This window comes from Amblyraja radiata, chromosome 17 (assembly GCF_010909765.2).
Source record: "Amblyraja radiata isolate CabotCenter1 chromosome 17, sAmbRad1.1.pri, whole genome shotgun sequence".
Lineage (NCBI taxonomy): Eukaryota > Metazoa > Chordata > Chondrichthyes > Rajiformes > Rajidae > Amblyraja > Amblyraja radiata.
Window position 1 is genome coordinate 12,817,651 of NC_045972.1, and position 25,872 is coordinate 12,843,522.

The following is a 25,872-nucleotide window of genomic DNA, read 5'->3' on the forward strand; positions in this document are numbered from 1 at the left end:
TTTCGACCCGAAACGTTGACTATCCATTTCCCTCCTTGGATGCTGCCTGAGCTACTGAGTTCCTCCAATAGTCTGTTTTTTGCTCTAGCCATCGATAAATAGCATACAAGATTTTCTCATTAGAATTTTTAACACAATCTGTATTGGCCATACAGCTACAGGAAGTATTTTTTTTTCTGAAATGCAATTGAATTTCTTTTCTGGGCACCTTGACTAGTATGTTAATCATCAGTTAACTCACACGTTTGATTATACTTTAAGTTAGTATACTTAATGCAGGTGCATTGTTAACCATTTGGGGTAATTGTTTCAAATTGTTTGGAGTTCTAAACCTTTACTAATAATGCATGATATATTTGGAATTCATTTATTTATTTTTCTATATACTGTATATATCTCTATATTTGTTGCCTGGTTTCTTCTCTGAAGACGTATCTTGCTAAGGTCCTATTCATGCTCCATCCATCCACATTTTTGCAGCCATCTCTTGCCCTACAATGTCAGAACTGAGCTGTGTGCATCCTTGATTTTAATCAGTCCATCGGTTGGTAACTGGACCTTGAAGTACTTGGTCCTAAACTACTGAAATATCTCCAAAGGGATGGAGATGGGAAGATGTAGCTAGTGGTGGGATCCCGTTGGAGGTGGCGAAAATGTTGGAGGATAATGTGCTGCATGCGATGGCTGATGGGGTGAAAGGTGAGGACTTTAGTGCAGATGCGGCTTAGACGGAGGAATTGGGAGTAGGGAATAGAGTTGCAGGAGACTGTGGAAAGAAGTGTAGTCTAAATAGCTGTGGGAGTCAGTTGATTAAGATGGTCAACGTCTTTTTTTGGCTAAATTATATGTGATAACTAATGTGAAGCAAATTGTTGACTGTGTTAGACATATATAATGGACGGTCGTTGTGTGAGCTGTGGTGATGGGTTTTGGGTGATTCTTTGGCGAACGAAGAATATTAATCCATGGCATATTTCCACCAGGGGTCACTGGATACCAATACAGATTGAGGCCTGAAGCAGTGTTACTCCTTGTTGAGTCAGGTCTTTGTGGCCAATTGTAACATTACAGTTTCCTAAATTGATGCAATAATAGAAGCTCAGGTTTTATTGAAGCTAACTTATTTTATAGCTATAAATACCACAGCTTGCTTAACTGTTAAAATTAAAGCCTGGAAATAAAATCTTGGCTTTTATTATTTTTGGGGTAAACATCTTTATGACTCAAAAGATTCATTTTTTAAATTTATACATTGATGCTTTTCCAGCAACGTCACCTGATTTTTCTCAAATTTTCAACTTAGTCTTTTGCATATTTTGGTTTCAGATAACCCTCCAAGTTTTCCTTAAACTCTGTTTATATCATAAAAGTCCACCCTGCAACTACTGGAGTTTACAATTTCTTAAACTCAGTGCCTTTTTTAATCTAATTACAATAATGGCTGGAAGAATAGTAAGACCGTATACAGACTAGGAATGTATCTACAAAATGAGTGGCATTGTAACACAGCAGTAGATTTGCTGCCTTACAGCGCCTGCAGCGCTAGAGACCTAGGTTTGATCCTGACTACGGGTGTTGTCTGTACAGAGTTTGTACGTTCTCTATGTGACCGCATAGGTTGTCTCCGAGGTCTTTGGTTTCCTCCTACATCCAAAAATGTATAGGTTTATAGATTAATTGGCTTGGTATAATGTAAATTGTACCTAGTGTATGTTAGTGTGCGGGGATCGCTGGTCGGCGCGGACTCGGTGGGTCGAAGAACCTGTTTCTGCGCTGTATCTCTAAACTAAATTAAAAAACAAGCCCGGCAAAATAGCCTCATTATTTAGTTCCATATTGACCTTCATTTAAAAAATAATTTTTTACAATATTAAGATTGCTTTGTCTGTATTTTTAGTGGGGGTTTTTTCACAGGTGGAGGTCTGTTGTACGTAGAGTTATCAGCTACGTGTAGGTTGTAAATGGTGAAATGGAAGGCAGAATAAAGTCTTGAAGCGTTCCTTCTCTGAGACAATGGTATGTCACATCTTCACAGTGAATGGTAGGGCCCTGTGGAGCGTTGTAGAGCAGAGGGGTCAAGTGTGTTTTATTGTCATATGTCCCAGATAGAACAATTACATTATTTTTCATTGTAAAAGTTCAGAGTATAAGTACATAGTTCCCTAAAAGAGGCATTACAGATAGACATGGTGGTGAAGAAAGCCTTTTTTTTTTTTTATCATGCTGGCCTTTATCAGTTAGGAAATTGAATACAGAAGTTGGAATGGAATGTTACAGTTATACAAGATGTTGGTGAGGCTGCACTTGTAATATTGTGTTTAGTTTTGGCTATCCATTTGCTATAGAAAAATGCAATTAAGCTGGAAAGGATGCAGAGAAGTTTTGTGAGGTTTTTGCCAAGACTCAAAGGCATGAGTGTTGGACGAAACAAGACTTTATTCCTTGGAACGCATGAGGCGGAGGAGTGATCTTCTAGAGGTCTTTAAAATCATGGGGGGAATACACAAGGTGAATGCATAGAGTCTTTTTCTCAGCATAGGAGAATCAAGAACCAGAGGGCATTGGTTTAAGATGAGAGAGGAAAGATTTAATAGAAACCTGATGGCGACTTTTTCACACAGTTGGTTGTGAATTATTGGATGAGCTGTCAGGAAGTAGTTGAGGCAGATACTATATAACATTTAAAAGACATTTGGATGGGTACATAAATAAGAAAGGTTTAGAGGGATTTCACCATATGTGGATGTATGGGATTAGCAAGGATGAAGCATCCTGGTCAGCTTGGACAAGTTGGGCCAAAGGGCTTATTTCTGTGCTTCATGATTCTACTCTGGGACTCCAATCTGTATTTTAATGTAAGAAAGACACAAAATGCTGGAGTAACTCAGCGGAACAGGCAGCATCTCTGGTTAGAAGGAATGGGTGACATTTCGGATCGAGACCCTTCTTCAGAAGTGGCCTTTCTCCAGAAATCTGTTTTTTCACGCCACTGGTATTAACTTCATTCATAGCCTGAAATGCCTTTTTCATTACTTCAATAGCCAGTTATTGCATTGGTCCAATATTTGTTATTTAAATGAACATTTGGATCATACAATATGCATCCTTGGCAATGCCATGTGGCCATGGTCCCTAGTCAGGAAGTTAATTCCAGTATAGAGTAGCTTTCTTTTGATGGACGACCAAAATAATGATTTAGTTTTGCACTGTCATGCCAAGTAGAACTATTAGCTATCAACAATGTGAAGGAAGATTTATTAGTAAATTTAAAATGCTTTGTTATTCAGATGAGATAGACAGCTCTATCTGCCTGTCAAACATATAATGGCACCGCTGGGATTTTACAAATTTTTAATTGATTTTTAATGGGATTATAAATTGAAGATAATCCCATTGTTGTCTTTGTCTTTCACTTGAATGACATTTGGCATTGACACTTTCCATGACTTTGCTGTTTGTGAATAGACTGATGAGATGATAATTGGCCTCACTGGGTGTGTTTCTGATGTTTGCACCAAGATAATTCACCACTGATCGGTCAGGTCTTGATGCTTCAGCTGCACTTGAACTATTTACCGAGTGGCACAGCTAGTTCTGAGGCGCACTTATTTTGCACCACATCAGCGATATTGTTTATCCACTGCTTTGCTGCGTCCAGTGCACTCTGCCGTTTTATCTTAATTTAGAGAAGTTTGACAGCATAAAACATAGGAGGGTGGCACAGTGGCACAGCGTTAGAGTTGTTTCCCTACGGTGCCAGAGACCCGGGTTCAATCCTGACTACGGGTGCTGCCTGTATGAAGTTTGCACGTTCTCCCTATGACCGCATGGGTTTTCTCCGGGTACTCCAGTTTCCTCCCACACTCCAAAGACGTACAGGTTTATAGGTTAATCGGCTTCTGTAAAATGTAAATTGTCCCCGGAGTGTAGGATAGTGCTAGTGTGCGGGGTGATAGTAGTCGGTGCACTCAGTGGGATGAAGGGCCTGTTTCCACACCATATCTCTGAAGTCTAAGCATGATGGAGTATGACCACATTGTGACCCCATTATATTGTGGAAACTCCTAACAATTCTGTCACCAAATGTAATTTATTCCTCATTTTGCCATCAGCTGCCACAGACCCTTCAGTACACGGCCATCCTGATCACTCAGACATGATTGTTGATGAACACTGAGCATTACTTCATCCCCCAAAGGGCAATCTGTGTCTTTTCTTGGAGGCTTCTCGCACCACATTCTATTCTTCATTAGAAAATGGCGTTTGCTCTATTCCTTTCCAGTTACATTTTCTGTGAAGTCTATTCTTGTTTTTTGAAGAGGAAAGATGTCCAGTGAGATAAATATAACCACATGCATCTTATGAAGAAATAAATCTGATTTATTACCATATTAAATGGTTCAACAATATTAACAAACTATAACAAGGTATAGGTGGGATGCATTAGAGTCATAGAGTGATACAGTGTGGAAACAGGCCCTTCAGACCAACTTGCCCACACCAGCCAACATATCCCAACTACACTAGTCCGACCTGTTTGCTCTTGGTCCATATCCCTCCAAACCCGTCCTATCCATGTACCTGTATATATGTTTCTTAAACGTTGGGATGGTCCCAGCCTCAACTACCTCCTCCGGCAGCTGGTTCCATACACCCACCACCCTTTATGTGAAAATTTTAGCCCTCAGATTCCTTTTAAATCTTTTCCCCTTCAGCTGAAACCTCTGTCCTCTGGTCCTCGATTCCCCTACTCTGGGCAAGAGATTCTGTGCATCTACCCGATCTATTCCTCTCATGATTTTGTACACCTTCTTGTACACCATTCTCTGAGGATATATTCACATACTGGGAATTCTGAATATAATATACACCCATTGTTGGATTCATTGTAAGGTGGTCTTTAGTTTACATTAGTACAATAAAACTGTTGTCAGTCCATCATTTTCTTAGTGTGTTTTCACTCTGGTGGCCAGACAGGAAAAGCACTAATGAATTGCAGGAAAATACGCCTGATCCTTAGGGAAAGTCCTCTAGTGAATCGAGTAGCATGGGCTTCCACTTTAGACATGCAATCTTTTGTGTCAAGGAGAAACACAGTGAAGATATCCACACCCACCTTTGCACCATACATGTGCTTCGACTGTGAGCCTTGGAAAGGCAAATAGTTCATCCCACCAATATTTTCCAATGCTGCAAATGTGGAAAGATTTTTTATCAGGCAGTCACTGACATCTGAAACAAATCAGGATAAAGCATAACAAGTCGCTAATTTGTTTCTGTTAAAGTGGTTCTATTTATTTTCAGAGTCAAGTTTGTCAAAATGTTTGACTTTTAATTCCTCATAATCCAAATTATTGTTTCTATGCTGCTACTAATTTAATTTGACAACATTTAGTTGTAAGTTTCTGGCGAGTATTAGTATGGAGTGAGCTCAGATCATGGAAGAAAAGGCAACCTCAGTTGTATGTGCTGCTGAATGAAAATATCAGTTTGATCTATATATAAATGTAAAGGTATTTACAATATCCACCGCCGCAAGGGCGGCCACGGTGGCGCAGCGGTAGAGCTACTACCTTACAGCGCTTACAGCGCCAGAGACCCGGGTTCGATCCCGACTGTGCTGTCTGTACGGAGTTTGTACATTCTCCTTGTGATAGTGTGGGTTTTCTCCAAGATCTTCGGTTTCCTCCCACATTCCAAAGATGTACAGGTATGCAGGTTAATTGGCTTGGTGTATATGTAAATTGTCCCTAGTGTGTGTAGGATAGTGTTAATGCACGTGGATTGCTGGTCGGTGCGGACTCGGTGGGCCGAAAGGCCTCTTTCCACGCTGTATTTCTAAACTAAACTAAAAATATAGCGCGCATAAAGCTTAACAGTTTGGGTTTTCCAGCTCTGATTGCATTGTTGAAGATCTGCATTTGCAGAAAGTTACTCAATTTGTAAGGGAAATTGTCATAATTATAGCATCATTGGTTCCTCTCAGCTTGTCATCCATACATTACTTTTGAATATTGTCAACCTTTGTACATGCTTTCCACTATGTACCACTGCACAGTTATAAGCCATGTGCCTCCTTAAACGCGTGGATTAGATCTCTATTTCTATTTCCAATGAATAAGGTTAAGGTTTGGGATCACTCTTCCAGTAGCTCTTGAATAAAATGCTTAACTTGGTCTCTGCTGCAAACGGAGGTCCAGGGATAATCATTGTCAAATATAATTTCACCTGAAAAGGAGGGGACATATTCTTATCAGCAGTAGAAACTTGTCTCATAAGTGCTCCCACAAGAAGTGGTGCTTACACGCCAGCTAATGTAGCAGTGTTAATGGATCTCATACTGGTGCAGATATAAATTGGGTGTGAATTAAAGGTAGAATTATGAATGCTGTTAATTAATACTTGTGTTCCGTTTTCAAACCTAAAGATCGCCACACCAATTTTTGGCATTAAAGTGGCATGATGGGTCAGCCTGATGCGGTCGGTTCCATAAAAAGCAAGGACTACATTTGTGAGAGTTGTTGGTTGTCCCAATGCAATGACACACTGAAAAAGATGTCAGCATGTCGCCCAACAGTTGCAATCTTTGTTGAAGTACAGTATCTCGCAAGGGAGTGCCCATGTCTGCTTTGGTGGGCTGCAGAAAAAGCGAATGATGAGCATGGAGACATGGAGTAATGTCGCAGGAAAGATCAGGGTGGATTTCCAAATGCATTTCTGTAAAAGTTCTCAGGAATTTCCTTTAATGTAATTCCATATTCAACGAAAGTAATCATTATGAAATGGCTGCCATTATGAAATATTTCTCCCCATCTGGACCAGGATTCAAATCAAGTACAGCTGATGGGAGTAAACTTCAGATTCATTTTTGTATGCTGCATTTACCTTTTTATAGTTTTTTTTTTCATGTTATGAAATTTCCCAAGTGCCAGCATCTCATCATTTTTGGCAATGTTATTATTTGTCAGAGATCCAGACAGTCAGGATAAGCAAGGTACACAAAATTGCTGGGGAAACTCAGCGGGTGCAGCAGCATCTATGGAGCGAAGGAAATAGGCGACGTTTCGGGCCGAAAGGATAAGCAGACAATTTGAACATGCTAAACAATATAATTGCTCTTTCCCAATATGCATAATTTTCAACAGTGATTACTTATTTTAGTGAAGAACAATAATGCAATCACATTTCTCCACATGTGCCCTAAGACTAGTTGTAGCGTAATGTTGTGTACAAACCTCACTTGGGAAAAGCTCAGGCTGGAAGTAACCTGCAAAATAATTTGCTGAAACTGGGTATTTTCAGTAAAATAAGGCACTGGGAACAGTCCTGTTGATTTTGTGGAGAGCCTCAGTATTCCTGCACTATGTATCCTTGGATGTTTTGAGTTTCTATTAAGTAAGATATATAAGTTGATTTCTCAATGTATAAAACGTGATTTGGTCTTGCTCCAGGCTACAAACAAACCTCTGCTTGCAAGGAACGGTGAGAATGGGAGTGTGCGTGAGTAACTAGCTAACCACAACTTTAAATAGAAATGTAAAACCTTCACCCACAGTCACGCAAAGCTATTGTTTTCATCAATTTCAATGTTTGCTTATCGAGCATCTGTGCTTGTAAGTCTAAATACTTTGGCTGCAGTGAATGTAGTGAGAAGCTATTGGATTACTTGGCACGGTTTATTATGCACTAGGGAATCCTATCTATCTTAAATAGACCTCAATTATGCAACGATACATTTTCAACTATACCTTTGAAAGTCTAAAGATTGCATCTGTCTGGCTCATTAAACACTTTTTTTTTTTTGGATTAATCTTCTGGAATTTTTTGAGTTTGTGACAAGTAAAATGGATGAAGGGGAGCCAGTGGATGTAGTGTATCCAGACTTTCAGAAAGCCTTTGATAAGGTCCCGCAAGGGAGACTGATGACTAAAATTAGAGCACTTGGTATTGGGGGTAGGGTGTTGACGTGGATACAAAATTGGTTGGCAGACAGGAAGCAAAGAGTAGGAGTGAACGGGTCTTTTTCAGAATGGCAGGCAGTGGCGAGTGGAGTGCCGCAAGGCTCGGTGTTGGGGCCGCAACTGTTTACCATATATATTAATGATTTGGAAGAGAGAGTTATGAGCAACACTAGCAAGTTTGTGGATGACAGTGTGGCAGTGTGAACTGTGAAGAGGATGTTAGGAGGTTGCAGGGTGATCGGGACAGGTTGAGTGATTGGGCAGATGAGTGCCAGGTGCAGTATAATCGCGATAAATGTGAGGTTATCCACATGGTGGCAAAAACAAGGAGGCAGATTATTATCTCAATGGGGTTAGGTTAGGTAAGGGGGAGGTACAGCGAGACCTGGGTGTCCTTGTACACCGGTCACTGAAAGTAAGCGTGCAGGTACAGCAGGCAGTGAAGAAAGCTAATGGAATGTTGGCCTTCATAACAAGAGGATTTAAGTATAGGGGTAAAGAGGTTCTTCTGCAGTCGTATAGGGCTCTGGTGAAACCACATCTGGAGTATTGTGTACAGTTTTAGTCTCCTAATTTGAGGAAGGACATCCTTGTGATTGAGGCGGTGCTGCGTAGGTTCACGAGATTGATCCCTGGGTTGGCGGGACTGTCATATGAGGAAAGATTGAAAAGACTAGGCTTGTATTCACTGGAGTTTAGAAGGATGATGGGGATCTTAGAAAAACATATAAAATTATAAAAGGACTGGACAAGCTAGATGCAGGAAAAATGTTCCCAATATTGGGCGAGTCCAGAACCAGGGGCCACAGTCTTAGATTTAAGACTGAGGTGAGAAAAACTTTTTCACCCAGAGAGTTGTGAATTTGTGGAATTCCCTTCCACAAATGGCAGTGGAGGCCAAATCACTGGATGGATTTAAAAGAGAGATAGATAGAGCTCTAGGGGCTGGTGGATTCAAGGGATATGGGGAGAAGGCAGGCACGGGTTATTGATTGGGGACGAACAGCCATGATCACAATGAATGCTGGTGCTGGCTCGAAGGGCCGAATGGCCTCCTCCTGCACCTATTTTCTATGTATCTGTGTTTCTATGTTTTGCAACAACTCTTCTATAATGAAATGGCAAGTGTCATTATGAAGAAACTCATAACAATCAACTTATATTCTGCATTTTGGCCTCCATGTTATTTTCTTAATTTGCTAAGAGGCAGTATTTATATGGCATTTCTTTCTGTTACCTTTGCGTGGGAGAGTTCTGCAAAAGAGTAGGATCAGGGATAGCACCCACATGGCAATAAACTAAACATGTAGGGAGGAACTGCAGGTTTAAACTGAAGATAGACCAAAAAATCTGGAGTAACTCAGCAGGAATGACAGCATCTCTGGAGAAAAGGAATAGGTGATGTTTCGGTAAGGTCACGTCACATCATCTATTCCTCTTCTCCAGAGATGCCGTCTGACCCACTGAGTTACTCCACCTTTTTGTGTCTGTCTTTGGCAATAAACTAATGTTGGTTCAGGAAAGCTTTATCTTCTATCTATCTTTCTCACACAATTCTTCAAAGTTCACACCTATATCGATGCTGGTGTCAGTCTAAACAAAACAAGTATCAAAGCGACATCATAACTTTGAATTTGCTGGCAACTATAGCAATGACTATCAGTGGTAGATTGATTATTCTGGCCCATTGCCAGCTCACATGAGGTGCCTGAATACTGAGTACCTCATCCAGATTGAGTAGAAATTTTGGCTCTTGTAATACAAGGTTAATTCCCGGGATGGCGGGACTGTCATATGCTGAGAGAATGGAGCAGCTAGGCTTGTACACTCTGGAGTTTAGAAGAATGAGAGGAGATCTCATTGAAACATAAGATTGTTAAGGGCTTGGACACGCTAGAGGCAGGAAACATGTTCCCGATGTTAGGGAGTCCAGAACCAGGGGCCACAGTTTAAGAATAAGGAGTAAGCCATTTAGAACGGAGACGAGGAAACACCTTTTCTCACAGAGAGTGGTAAGTCTGTGGAATTCTCGGCCTCAGAGGGCAGTGGAGGCAGGTTCTCTGGATGCTTAAAATTAGGGCTCTTAAAAATAGCGGAGTCAGGGGATATGGGGAGAAGGCATGAATGGGGTACTGATTGGGGATGATCAGCCATGATCACATTGAATGGCGGTGCTGGCTCGAAGGGCTGAATGGCCTACTCCTGCACCTATTGTCTATTGTCTCTCCATGTTGAACCCCATTGAGATAATAATCTCGTAATGTCAGGTGCAACGTCATAGCCTTTGGTTATAATTATGTGCTTTTGAAATGGATCCATTGTCCACTTTTATGAACATCAACGGGCAAAGGATAATATTCATGTAGATTCCAGTGAAGCGTTTGACAACATTGCTTTTGGTAGCTAATCCAGAAGATTAAGGTATATGGGACACATGGAGATATAGCAGATTGGATTCAAAATTGGCTTGGCCATAGAAGACATAGGGTATTATTCTGACTGATTTTCTGTGACCAGTAGCAATCCACGAGGACCATTGTTGGGATCTCTGTTGTTTGTGATATAATAATGACTTGAATGAAAATGTTCGTCTTGAATGAACTGCTTAGTAAGTTCGCAGATAACACAGAAATTAGCAGTTAGACACAAAATGGTAGAGTAACTCAAGTCAAGTCAAGAGTCAAGTCAAGAGAGTTTATTGTCATGTGTCCCAGATAGGACCATTAAATTCTTGCTTGCTGCAGCACAACAGAATATTGTAGGCTATTATATATATATATTGTAGAATATTATATATATATATTCTATGGTATATGGACACACTGATCTGATCTTTATTTATGCCTACAATATTCTGTTGTGCTGCAGCAAGCAAGAATTTCATGGTCCTATCTGGGACACATGACAATAAACTCTCTTGACTTGACTCTTGACTTGACTTGAGTTACTCTACCATTTTGTGTCTAACTGCTAATTTCTGTGTTATCTGCGAACTTACTAAGCAGTTCATTCAAGACGAACATTTTCATTCAAGTCATTATTATATCCTGACTCTGTTTGAGCTGTGAATCAACCGAACACACTGAATGTCTACTGAACTGTGAGTGTAGTGTTTATGTGGTGTTTTGTGTGGTTTTATGGTGGTTTCACCCTGCTTGAAATGGTATGAAACTGCATTTGAATGTGGTGGCCTTGCACACTGCTTGAAATGGTATGAAACTGCACTTGAATTTGGTGGCCTTGCACCCTGCTTGAAGTGGTATGGAACTGCACTTGAATTTGGTGGCCTTGCACCCTGCTTGAAATGGCATGAAACTGCACCTGAATTTGGTGGCCTTGCACCCTGCCTGAAGTGGCATGAAACTGCATTTGAATTTGGTGGCCTTGCACCCTGCTTGAAATGGAATTTCAAGGAATAGCCATGAGTCAACTGTCAGCCCACCAGCTGTGAGTGAGCTGCCAGCACATCAGGCTTGAGTGGCTGAGCTGCCACCCCTAGAATCCATTTGGCCCACAATCTCCACATTAGCCCTCTGGAAGCCAGTCCCTTCAGCCCACAACACCCATTCCAGCGCTCCAGAAAGCCCCCCCCCCCCCCCCCCCCCCCTGGCCACCAATATTGGAATTGGTGGAGAGGTGGAATATTAAGTTGGGGGACCAGCCCTCCCGTGTGAACATGGCACCCAACGGGTCCCACTTAGTCGAGTAGGTTGTTATAGTTCAGAGTTTGTTTGAAGTTGTATTTAATAGTCTGATGGCTGTGGGGAAGAACCTGTTCCTGAACCTGGATGTTGCAGATTTCAGGCTCCTGTACCTTCTACCTGATGGCAGTGGAGAGATGAGTGTGTGGCCAGGATGGTGTGGGTCCTTGATGATGTTGGCAGCCTTTTTGAGGCAGCGACTGCGATAGATCCCTCGATAGTAGGGAGGTCAGAGCCGATGATGGACTCGGCAGTGTTTACAACTTTTTGCAACCTTCTGCTCCTGGATGCTCAGGTTGCCATACCAAGCCATGATGCAACCGGCCAGCATGCTCTCTACTGTGCACCTGTAGAAGTTCGAGAGAGTCCTCCTTGACATACCGACTCTCCGTAATCTTCTCAGGAGGTAGAGGCGCTGATGTGCTTTCTTTATGATTGCATCAGTGTTCTGGGAACAGGAGAGATCTTCGGAAATATGCACTCCCAGGAATTTGAAGTTCTTGACCCTTTCCACCATCGACCCATTGATATAAACGGGACTGTGGGTCCCTAGCCTACCCCTTCCGAAGTCCAAAATCAATTCCTTGGTTTTGCTGGTTTTGAGAGCAAGGTTATTGTGCTGGCACCATTTGGTCAGTCGGTCGATCTCACTTCTATACTCTGACTCGTCCCCATCAGTGATACGTCCCACAACAGTGGTGTCGTCGGCGAACTTGATGATGGAGTTCGCACTATGTCCGGCTACGCAGTCATGAATATAGAGTGAGTACAGCAGGGGGCTGAGCACACAGCCTTGAGGTGCTCCCATGCTGATTGTTATCGAGGATGACACATTTCCACCAATACGGACAGACTGTGGTCTGTGAATGATGAAGTCGAGGATCCAATTGCAGAAGGATGCACAGAGACCCAGATCTGAGAGCTTGGTAACCAGCTTGGAGGGGATGATGGTATTGAATGCCGAGCTGTAGTCAATGAATAACAGCCTGATATATGAGTTTTTGCTGTCCAAATGGTCCAAAGTGGAGTGGAGAGGCAGTGAGATCACATCCACCGTTGATCTGTTATGGCGGTAAGCGAACTGCGGTGGGTCCAGGTTTTTATCGAGGTATGAGGTGATTTACGCCATGATCAGCCACACTTATCACCACAGACATTAGTGCCACTGGTCGATAGTTATAGAGGCACGTCATCTTGCTCTTCTTGGGCACCGGTATTATTGATGCCCTTTTAAAGCAGGTGGGAACCTCAGAAGTGAGAGGTTGAAAATGTCCGTAAAAACTCCAGCCAGTTGGTCCGCACAGGTTTTTAAAACATGCCCGGGTATACCATCAGGTCCGAGGGATCACTCCTCTGAAGGATCTTCTGACGTCGGCCTCTGTGACTGTGACCGAAATACCATCACGGCGAATGGGGGTTCGGGAAGGCACATCATTGTTCTCCCTATCAAAGCGTGCATAAAACGCATTGAGCTCGTCAGGGAGTGATGCTTCACTGACATTTGAGCTGCCTCCTGATTTCACCTTGTAAGAGGTGATGGCATTCAAGCCCCACCACAGCTGCCGAACATCCGTCTCATCCTTCAGCTTGGAGCAGAAGTCCCTTTGTGGCCGTTTTGATGGCCTTACCAAGGTCGTATCTGGACTTCTTGTAGACCTCTATCTCCAGACCTGAATGCCAGGGATCTGGTCTTCAGAAGAATGCGGATCTCATGGTTCATCCAAGGCTTCTGGTTAGGAAACACTCAGAAGGTTTGTGTTGGGATGCAGTCCCCTACACATTTCTTTATGAAGTCTGTAACGACTGAGGGGTATTCATTCAGGTCCGTTGCTGAGTCCTTGAACATTGTCCAGTCTACAGACTCCAAACAGTCCTGGAGATTATTGATTAGTACGGGTGTCAGGGGTTATGGGGAGAAGGCAGGAGAATGGGGTTGAGAGGGAAAGATGGATCCGCCATGATTGAATGGCAGAGTAGACTTGCTGGGCTGAATGGCCTAATTCTACTCATAGAAACATAGAAACATAGAAATTAGGTGCAGGAGTAGGCCATTCGGCCCTTCGAGCCTGCACCGCCATTCAATATGATCATGGTTGATCATCCAACTCAGTATCCCGTACCTGCCTTCTCTCCATACCCTCTGATCCCCTTAGCCACAAGGGCCACATCTAACTCCCTCTTAAATATAGCCAATGAACTGGCCTCGACTACCCTCTGTGGCAGGGAGTTCCAGAGATTCACCACTCTCTGTGTGAAAAAAGTTCTTCTCATCTCGGTTTTAAAGGATTTCCCCCTTATCCTTAAGCTGTGATCCCTTGTCCTGGACTTCCCCAACATCGGGAGCAATCTTCCTGCATCTAGCCTGTCCAACCCCTTAAGAATTTTGTAAGTTTCTATAAGATCCCCTCTCAATCTCCTAAATTCTAGAGAGTATAAACCAAGTCTATCCAGTCTTTCTTCATAAGACAGTCCTGACATCCCAGGAATCAGTCTGGTGTCCTGTCACTTATGAACTTATGATTGATGGTACTCCCACAATGTTACTGAGGAGGCAGTTTGAGGATGAAGTTCCATCGTTTAAGCCTGGCTATATGTACAAATGATGTGTCTAGTCTTGATTTGGAGGAAAGCTTGCAGGTGACGTTTCCATGCATGTTTTGTTCTTGTCTTCACGGATGGTAGAGGCTGCAGGCTTGGGAGATGCAATTGGAGAAGCCATGATAAGTAACTTGGGACACAATGCACCGATGACCCATGCTTGAGTAAATTAATGTTCACAGTGGTAGATGAGGAACCAAGCAAAATGCTGTGTTTTCTGGATGGTGTCTCACATATGAAGTATTCTCTTTCCATGACTTTGCAGTCACTCAGACATGTAAAGAGAGTTTCAGTACATTGCCTTGTAGAATTTGGAGGACCTCGAGTTGAGACACTCGTCATAAGATGCCGAGCGCCTGATCTGCTCTTGTACAGAGTGGCTCGATAGATTGAGTATGTGGTGAATGGTCACCTTTCCACCTCTTGTGTATTGATATTGGGGGAATCTTAATGATATTGGCTTTGAATCCCGATAGCTGGTAGTTAAATTCTCGGTCGGTGTTGATCCTTACTCAGCAGTTGCCGAACTAAGTTGTTATCTACCACTATGAAGCACATGTTGTCTTGATCTTGTCCAGATTGTTTCAAAATCAGCTTGTCTTTGATCAGATTTAAAGTTATCCCTTGCTCTCTCCAGAGCCATGTAACTATTTCACAACATGCAGCTGGAAAGCTGTCCATGTCTGGCTTGGGTTCTTAACATTCACCATGCATTTCAACAATGTTTAATAATTTCCACAAAAGCATCTGCAGTCTCTTGTGTCTCCACAAAGTTGTTTTCCCATTTGAAAGCAATTATTTTTCCACATTTTTATACTGTCCCTCGTGTCACGCCACACACATCATTTAATGCAAACCAGCCTTCGCTTATCATGTGAACGCCTAAGCAGTCTGGAGGTCTTGGCTTCACTCTTGATGTCTCAGGTTACGTTATCAAATGTAGTTCCTTTAAATTGTAAATAGACAATGACACAAGAGTGTTCACAAACAGCCTGCTAGAAAGACACAGCGGGTCGAACAGTGATCTGTGAGGTGAAACGGTCGATCTGTGAGGTGAAAGGGATGCATCATCTTCAGGTCAGATCCTGTAACGGGACTGAGCGTGGAGGTCAAAAGGTCATGAGAGGAGCAGAATTAGGCCATTCAGCCCATCAAGTCTACTCCGCCATTCAACCATTCAATCATGCATGATCTATCTCTCCCTCCTAACCCCATTCTCCTTGCTTCTCCCCTCTGACACCTGCACTAATCATATGGAGAGGGAAGGTAGCCCGTGTGAAAACTTAACAATAAGGCTTAACTATAGCCTTCCTGGTATTTAACTTTAAAATCAAAACAATATCAGTTTGTGAATGTTATCTAAGCGCTTTAATTCCATTAATTAATAATGCTGGAAAATGCCCCAATGAATTTATCAATTTATGATCGTGCATATATACAAATGAAATTACTGTTTCATCTTGTATGGCAGCTTAAAATGACCCGTCATTTTACGTGTACAGTTCTTGATATGGATTAGCATGCTAATCTTTGAAATGTTTAATTTGAGAAATGTGTATGAAATGGATGGCTTTTAGTATCAAAAGCTAATCAGCTAAACTATGAAATGTTGCACTTGAAGAGAGCAAAATGAAAAAGACATATTTTAAAATTGTATAAATTCAGAGCTTGTGTTCGAGAGCAACATATTAGAAACAAATCTCCAGAAGCTAGAGCAACTTTTAGTGTCCATCTTCGATGTTACTCTTTTTGTTACAGCATTTTGTGTCTATCTTCAGTTTAAACCAGCATCTGCAGTTCCATCCGACACAAACACTAATGTTTGTGTATTAACCCGTACACACCACTATATTGATATCTACATGTAAGGAACTATCAAACAATTATGAAACTAATATAGCCTTAGGTTATTCTAGTGCTACTGGATGTTTATGTTCCTGTTATCCACATATCTTTTGCCTACTACAATGTTGGTTAATTCCCTGGCTGCATCCATCAATAAACTTCAGGGGTTTGTGCCGGGCTCACTGTACACCAGCAGGCATCGTGTGGAGATGTGTTTCTTAAAGTACAGACAGAGAGATACATACTTTAGTTTAGTTTAGTTTAGAGATACAGCGTGGAAATAGGGCCTTCGGCCCACTGAGTCCGCGGCAACCAGCGATCCCCACATATTAACACCATCCTATACGCAACAGGGACAATTTACAATTTTTAATCAAAGCCAATTAGCCTGCAAAGCTGTACGTCTTTGGAGTGTGGGAGGAAACCGGAGCACCCAGAGAAAACCCACGCAGGTCACAGGGAGAACGTACAAACTATACAGCCAAGCATCCATAGTCAGGATCGAACTGGGGTCTCTGGCGCTGTAAGGCAGCAACTCTACCGCTGCACCACTTGTGGATGGTTGAACTGAAGATCATTAGACGGAATCAGTGCTCTCCTCACTCTGCAAGTGAGAGACAAGTGTATATGGACCCTCAATCCCCAAACTTCAAACGGTAAAACACATGATAATGATGCAGGGTGAAAAGTAAAAGTTGATGGATAAATATGTTTGCAGCTGGAGATCGACTGCTGTGTTTCAAATTTCAACAGTTTTCATTTATTTGTCTTTGCTCTTCTTCCCACTTTTAGCCTGGTAATAAATTGAATTGCTCACTCCTTTAAATAAATTATCTCTGTGGGTGGCGTCAGATTGTGGGCAGAAGGCAGGAGAATGGGTTTGCGAGGGAAAATAGATCAGCCATGATTGAATGGCGGAGCAGACGCGATGGGCCAAATGGCCTCATTCTGCTCCTATGTCTTATGGTGTGTGGAAGGTTAGTTTTAATCACGACTGAATTGCTTGTTTATGATACTTGTAGGGAAGGGCTCACTCACGGCTATGTTGTGAGAATAATTTAAATTAATTTGAATTGATATACGGGAAAATAATTCTGATTAACCTGCTTCATGTTCTGTACAACTGACCAACGTGTCTCCTCTTACAGTGGGGCCGATGATCTGCTGCCCATTTTATCGTACGTGGTGCTGAAGTGCGACATAACGCAGCTTGTGTCAGAGTGTGCGGCATTGGAAGAGTTTATTCATGAGGGGTAAGGCCCAAGTATAGAAACCACAATACATATTAAAACACTGTTGATTCTAAGAAATCGAATGTCTATGAGCAAATCATCGCAGCTTTTCTTCCTCATGTTCAAATGAGAATTTCACGCCTCTGCATTTGTCCAAGCTGAGACTAAGTCATTTGGTACTTTGTGGGTATCATCTCTAGGTCATCATTAGTCTATGTGGCTGAAATCCACAGCTAACATTCAAGTAAGGAAACTTTTGATCAACTTGTGTTTTATGAGAAAGTAAGATGGTAATTGTCCCAGAAAACATTTAAATTTTTAAGCTTGGATAGGACAAAAGTATGAATAGAGCATTCTCCAGCCAATGGTTAAAGCAAGAGCAAGGATGGATGAACAATGTCTTATCACGTTATGGGTGGTGCTGATGGTCTGGAATGTTTGATGTCGTTATGCAAACATATTAAATGGCAATGCTTTTCAAGTCAAAAGATGGTACTGTTACTGTTTTAAAGTGTTTCCATGGTCTGAGTAGCCAACAATTACTTCCCTGTGACCACACTGAAATAAATTAGAAAGGAGTCAGTCTGAAGAAAGGTCTCGACCCAAAACATTGCCTATTCCTTCGCTCCATAGATGCTGTGGCTGCCTCACCCGCTGTGTTTCTCCAGCTTTTTTGTCTACCTTCACTGAAATAGATTGTGTGTTCACTGCTCAAGCACAAGTTGAGCCACTTCGGAAAGACATTAACAAGATTGTTAAGCACCTCAAAAAATTCTGAAATCACAAAAAGAACATTGTTTTCCATTCTTCCTTGAATACAATGGGTCTGATCAGCCTTGTTTTATATTTTTTATTTATATTTATATTTTAAACAAATGGTTTCTCCACCTGGCCAAAATGCCAGCAACGTCAGCTTATCACCACAACCTGTGGTGACAACCTGAGGTCGGAACATGGCCATCAGGAATACAGGTATCACCTGTTTTGTCACAAGCACCCCCACAATTACAGCCACAAACCTTAGAACGTTTTGTAAAGCTGTATAAAGGGCGGCACAGTGGCACAGCGGTAGAGTTGCTGCCCTACAGCGCCAGAGGGCTGGGTTCGATCCTTGGGTGCTGCCTGAATGGAGTTTTTACGTTCGTCCTGTGACCACGTGGGTTTTCTCTGTGTTCCGGTTTCCTCTCACACTAAAGACGTACAGATTTGTAGGTCAATTGGCTTCTATAAATTATAAATCATCCCTAGTGTGTAGGGTAGTGCTAGTGTACGGGGTGATCGCTGGTCAGCATGAACTCGGTGGGACAACAGGCCTGTTTCCGCACTGTATCTCTAAAGTCTAAAGTCTGACCAAGAATATACATAATAGGACAAGGCTGCGATATGAATAACAAATACAAATCTGATCATATTCACTTTATTCAATCTGTACCACTAATCTGCATATAATAAAACAAATATAATGAGCTTGTTACACCTCTTTGCCAGATGTCTGAGGAAGGACATTATAGCCATAGAGGGAGTGCAGAGAAGGTTCACCAGACTGATTCCTGGGATGTCAGGACTTTCATATGAAGAAAGACTGGATAGACTTGGTTTATACTCGCTAGAATTTAGGAGATTGAGAGGGGATCTTATAGAAACATACAAAATTCTTATGGGGTTGGACAGGCTAGATGCAGGAAGATTGTTCCCGATGTTGGGGAAGTCCAGGACAAAGGGTCACAGCTTAAGGATAAGGGGGAAATCCTTTAGGACCGAGATGAGAAGAAACTTTTTCACACAGAGAGTGGGAAATCTCTGGAACTCTCTGCCACAGAGGGTAGTTGAGGCCAGTTCATTGGCTATATTTAAGAGGGAGTTAGATGTGGCCCTTGTGGCTAAAGGGATCAGGGGGTATGGAGAGAAGGCAGGTACGGGATACTGAGTTGGATGATCAGCCATTATCATATTGAATGGCGGTGCAGGCTCGAAGGGCCGAATGGCCTACTCCTGCACCTATTTTCTATGTATCTATGTATCTATGTATGTTAAGTGTGTTTGCCTTTTTGAACAAAATGATTTTTTGCTATCCACCTTGGTTTTCTTTCAGAGCCCATCTTTCATTTAAAAACCAGTTCCCACCCCATATTGTCTCATTTTCTGAAACTAGATAAATAGTATTTATATATAGTAAATTTATATGAGAATGATTGCAAGAATACTTCTGAAGAGTACCACATTTTTTTTGCTGTATTTATAAGCATTTTAAAGAAAACAACATACCACTGGCACCAAGACTGAATGTTTGGCCTATTATCACTTAATGCTTTTCAATTGTAGAAAAACTGTAGATATATATTTAATGAACTGATTTAGAAATTGCCTATCCTAAAAAAGGGTAATGTGTAGAAGGAACTGAAGTCTGAAGAAAGGCCTTGACCCGAAACATCACCCATTTCTTCTCTCCAGAGATGCTGCCTGGCCCACTGAGCTATTCCAGCATTTTGTGTCCAAACAAGGGTAAATTAGCTGAGTTGTCATTAATAATAATAATAATGGATGGGATTTATATGGCGCCTTTCTAATACTCAAGGCGCTTTACATCGCATTTTTCATTCACTCCTCAGTCACACTCGGTGGTGGTAAGCTACTTATGTAGCCACAGCTGCCCTGGGGCAGACTGACGGAAGCGTGGCTGCCAATCTGCACCTACGGCCCCTCCGACCACCACCAATCACTCACACACATTCACACACAGGCAAAGGTGGGTGAAGTGTCTTGCCCAAGGACACAACGACAGTATGCACTCCAAGCAGGATTCGAACCGGCTACCTTCCGGTTGCCAGCCGAACGTTTAGCCCATTGTGCCATCTGTCGTCCCATTAAGGCCCCATAGGCTAATTTCCATCTCATTTCATTAATCTTTTTTTTAAATCTTTGAGAATTTTTGTTCCCTATCTCAGATTGAGTTGATACATGCTTTAAGACAACAGAGAGAGGCATTTTTTAGTGTGTTTTAAGGTAAATAATATCTTCAAAGTGTAAGATAAATGCACACCTAACCTGGCAGTGAGAGATTAGGAAAGAACTAGGGTCATGGACTGAGATAAGAATCAGTCAAGTAATACTGATAGTACAAAACCTTTGGGATTTTCCCTTCCCAGTTTGCTGTGGATATTTGGTGCTGATACTGATACTAAAGGAATCTGAGGAAGAGGCAAGATACAGGATTAATCATAACCTTATCGCACAATGGTACAATTTCAGGAGGCCAAATTACCTCCTTCTCTAGATCAAAGAGAAGATAGGCACGAAAAGCTGGTGTAACAGCGGTCGGACAGCATTTCTGGAGAAAGGGAATAGGTGACGTTTCGAGTCGAGACCTTTCTTCAGGCTATGAGTCAAGAGATGTCTTTTTAAAAGTGTGTTTATATATGTAAGAGACAGCAGTGAAGAGGATGAGGCATAATTCTTCAAAGTACAGGAAGTATGAAATAATAAAACTGGAATCATGTAGTAAATACTTAAATGCAGTAAATGCTTTGTCTCCAGTAAAGGGTTACACGCAAAAGACCAAAGAATAAAACGTGTTGGCTTTGAGCGGATGATGTGGATGGAGGAAGATACAAATCTGACCTCTGCAAATCCACAGGAGAATTTAAACTTGAAGGCAAATATTTATAATGGAATGTATTAGAGGATACTGATTCAATATAGCAAGGAGAGGAATTAACTTAACTTGGTATACTTGTGCTCAGTCCGCCAAGGCCAACTGGATCTCTTGGTTGCTAACCATTTTAACTCACCTTCCCATTCCCATACTGACCTTTCTATCCAGGGGCCTCCTCCATTGCCAGAATGAGACCACATGTAAACTGGAGGAACAGCACCTCGTATTCCGCTTGGGTAGCTTACATCCCAACTGCGTGAACATTAAATTCTCCAATTTTAAGTAACCTCTAACAATCTCCCTTCCCCTCCCGTTTTTCTCCCACGCCCCCTTCCCCTTTCTTCCATCCACCCCCCACAACTGTGCCCCATCCAGACTTGTACCTATTCTTCCCCTCCCCATCCACCGACATTCCTTCCTCTGCTTCACAACTCACAACTTTTCAATCCTTTTGTCTCTTTTCTTTCCAAGCCTTTGTTCAACCATCTGCCTATCAAAAAGCCCCCTTGCCTGTGTTCACCTATTCCCTGGCATGCTTTATCTTTCCCCTCCTCACTTCGCGCTTTCATACTCTCCCCTTACAACCAGTCTAAAGTAGGGTCCCGACCCGAAAAGTCACTTATTAATGTCCTCCAGGGACGCTGCCTGAACCACTGAGTTACTCCAGTACTTATTGTCTTTTTTTTGGTACAAGACAAGTTGTGTGCAGTAAGGTTTCAGCATTTTGATTCCTCCAAGGAGACTAGGTTGTGATTGCAGTGGAGATTCACTGGAATATTGCCTGGATTGGAGGACTTTAGTTATAGGAAGAGATTGGATAGACTTGGCTTGTCTTCCCTGGAGCAAAGAAGTAGAGAGGAGTATGAGAGTAGTGTAGATTGGTCAAAATTGTTTTCTTCTGGTTTGGGTATCTGAACGAGGCAAGTATTAAAGCAGTAAATTTAAAGGGATTGTAACGGTACAAAATTAGTTGAGATCTGCAACAGACTGTTACAAGAGATGGTGGAATAAGGTATCCTTACTACATTTAAGATGCATTTAGCCACTTAAATAACGGGACATGAAAACAAAAGGTTCTAGTGCAGGCAAATGAGATTAGTGTGAAGGTCCAATGAGCCTGTGCTGTACAACACTATGACTCTATGTTGAAGTGGATGTTGTGGAAATAAGGCAACTGGAGGAAACTCGCAAACTGGAAGAACTCCTCACATTCCACGGTTAGTTTGCAACCCACTCCAATGGTATGAACATTGAATTCTCCAATTTTAGGTAATGTACCAAGCCTCCCCCAATCTGCCTTTCCAAAAAAAAAACTCACCTGTGTCCACCTATCACTTCCCAGCCTTTGGCCTGCCCCACTTTTTCTTTCCACCACAATCAGTCTGAAGAAGGGTCTCAACACGAAACTTCACCTGTTCACATTCTGGTGAGATGTCATTCGAAAAATTACAGAATGACTAATATTCAGCACAATAATTATTTATTGAACATGTTAACAAAAAAGCATAGTGGGTTCATTCTTTAAACCAAGTGTGAAGGATATTGAAGGAATTGAGGGATATGAGGATAGTGCTGAAAAATGACACTGAGAAATAAGATCAACCACAATCCTAATGAATGCCAGAGGCTGGAAATGCAATGCAATCTGCAACTTCTGGCTATACAATCTAAATAATTGTAAGCCTGTACTGAGGGGAACCAAAGTGCATTTAGAAGGTGTTTCATAAAATAAGGGAAAAATAGTTATTCCAACCACCACCACAGGAAATAGATGAATAAATGTTACCACACTGGCATTTGTGGACTTTCTTGTTCTAACTAGGGTCCACAATGTACAGTTGTCATGGTGTTGAAATTGTTAGCATTCACTGCCATTACTCTGAAACCTGGCATCAGGGTTAAACTTACAGAATTCAGAGTCTGTTCCCACAGACGCCCTGCTTCAGAGGGTATGTTGGGGATCTCTTCTCCATGAGCATCTATGTAGGATCAGTACATTGATGAGAGCTTTTTGCACACTTTCTTCCCTGCGAAAACAACCAAACGTCTTATCCCTTGTTGAATTAAGTGTAACCGAAGTTTTAACTGTGAATTGCAAATTAGAAACATTGAAAATAGGTACAGGAGTAGCCATTCGGCCCTTCAAGCCAGCACTATCATTCAATATGATCGTGACTGATCATCCAAAATTAGTAGCCCGTTCCTGCTTTCTCCTCATAGCCCTTGATTCTGTTAGCCCTAAGAGCTACATCTAACTCTCTCTTGAATACATCAACTTCTAAATTGATCAACTTCTCTGGCCATGAAGAATTAATTATAATGTTCTTATGATATTACAACTTAATCCATGCATAATTCTAAATATATATTTCACCACTTTTGAAAATACAAAGTTGTAAATAAAAATTGCAAGTTTTACTTCCTGATATGTTCACCGTTGGAATTGTTTATGAAACTTGCTGTACAGCCACTCGGGAGATCCTAGTATTGCTGGTTCTCACAGGTGCCCTGCAGAAGGTACTTGACACAACAGGGGTCAAAAGAAGGGATCGTGTCACCTTGCCACTGACTGCAAACTGCGGATGATATAAAGGACAAATTATATAATCTTCTCAAATTCCATGTCTTCAATCCAATAAATCTTAGATGGGTAAAACACTGTCTGTCTAACCACAGAATAATTCCTCTACATAGATATATTCCCGTAGTAACTTGTGCCTGTTCCAAAGGTATATGAAGGAAATGAACAAAACAAAATCATGCTTGAGAAAATGAATTAAATAACAACACTTGCCAGATGGTAAAATGGGTTCTTGAGTCTTGAACCCATTATTTCATAAGATCACGCAAAGACAGAATTTCATTACTGTTTGAATATTGGCATATCTATAATTCATCCAGTTCCAATGTAGACAAATGTATTTTAGGGATCCTTACTCGAGACACTTCCACGATCTATTTGGGTATGGTTGCTTTAGTGTGGATTTAATTTTTCTTTTTTTTTATTCACCCACTTCATTGAGTCACACTGCACGGAAACAGGCTCTTCCGCCCAATTTGTTCATGCCAACCAAAATATCTCATCTAACAATAGTCCCACTTGCCTGCATTTGGCCCACATCCCTTTCCTATTGACATAGCTGTCCAAATATATATTAATTGTTGCTATAGTGTCAGTCTCAACTACCTCCTCTGGCACCTCGTTCCATACACCCATCATCGTCCATATGAAAAAGTTGTCCCTAAGGTTCCCATTAAATCTTTCCCCTCTATCTTAAAACTGTGCCCCCTGGTTCTTGTTTCCCCCACTCTGCACAAGAGGGTCTGTGCATTTATAAATTCCCCTCTTGATGTTAGTCACCTCGATAAGATCACTTTTCATCCTCCTGCGCTCCAAAGAATAAATTCCTAGCCTGCCCAACTTCAACCTTTAGCTCAGGCCTACAAGTCCTGGCAATATCCTCGTAAAGCTTCTCTGTATATACTTTTCACTGTTCTCCAAATGTCACAAATGTTTGACGATTATCATATATGTACAGCCAATGTTTAAACATTTTGGTTTGGAAATTCATCAGTGGCCTCAGAGGTGTGCATATTGGTTGTTACAAGCATGCCAACAACCCTTTGTTTGTGGGTCCAGGTCTTGAAGTTTCAGTAGCACCGGATCCCAGGGAATTATTATTGAATGGGCCTTATAAACTTCCCGGTTGCTGTTACAAAGTATGCTAAGTAGAAATAGGGAAGCCCAAAAGCATGGTCAGGTCCAGAGGAGGCCGTATTTGCAGGGGGAGAGGCAAGTGGCGGAGTGTGATGAATAGGTCTGAGGGTGGTGGGTGGTGACCAGGAGGAAGGTATTGAGTGAGAATGGTGGGCTGGAGGGGGTGGGGGGGGGGGGGGCTTGGAAAGCTTCAATCAGAGACTCAGCAGCATGAGGCCAATGATCAGGACTCCAAATATCAGGTTGTGTCATAAAATAGTCACAAGGAATGTGGAGAATTAATGACAAAAGATCATGGCCTAGATGTTGGGTCCTATTAGATGACTGGGGCCAGCAGAGTCCATAATGCTGAAACATTAGGACTTGGGGTCTAAGACTAGTTCTTGGTGTTCAGCTGGGATCTGCTCAGGGATGCCAACGTTGAAACACACAGTAGAAAATCTAGCAATACCGCCAATGTTAGCTTTTAGGGCTAAAGCAATCAAGGGATATGGGGAGAAAGCAGGAACTGATTTTGGATGATCAGCCATGATCATATTGAATGGCAGTGCTGGCTCGAAGATATGTTTCTATACCCTTGTATAGGGTCTCTCAAATCAATCGGGTGATGAAATTGTCCAGCACACCTGGGGAATTGGTGGCTTTGCATCTGAGACTGAGGTGGACAACACGATTCTGGGACCAGTGTGATCTGTAACTGCATTTCTAGAGTGTCCTAGAAGTTTACTTGGCCGTATTCAACTACAGATGAAAATACCTATTGTCTTACACGCTCTGCAGAATGCAGCTGTGCTCTGCTTCTGAATTTATGGGTCATAGACATTTAAGATGAACATTATTTCCCTTGTCCCTCCATTCTCATAATATAGAAATTACATTTTGATAGCCGTGGGCTCAAGTTCCTCCCTGTTATTTGAAATTAGCCCATCTGTGAGCAAACATTGAAATGTTACATTGGGTTCTCGCATCTAAATTATTGATGCTTAATATGTATAGCTCTGGAATTTGGTGGTGAAGGACCAGCAGATTTTCTGGGCTATTGAGTGTTATTCCTATTAATACCCCGACACATTTTAATGATAATATATTGCCCAGAGAACGCACTAGGTTTAAAGGGAACACAGGTACTGAAGCAATAGTGGATTGGAGGGAGTAACATGGGGCC

The 25,872-nt window shown here is 41.9% G+C and overlaps 1 protein-coding gene across 1 annotated transcript in view; it reads left to right on the forward strand.

Annotated features, from left to right (window-relative positions):
* The window catches only part of vps9d1 (VPS9 domain containing 1), a 78,606-nt gene that overhangs the window by 50,140 nt on the left and 2,594 nt on the right, over nt 1-25,872 (forward strand). The window contains exon 14 of the mRNA XM_033035753.1: nt 17,254-17,358. Coding sequence (XP_032891644.1) covers nt 17,254-17,358 — 105 coding nt within the window. The remainder of the gene's footprint in view (nt 1-17,253; nt 17,359-25,872) is intronic.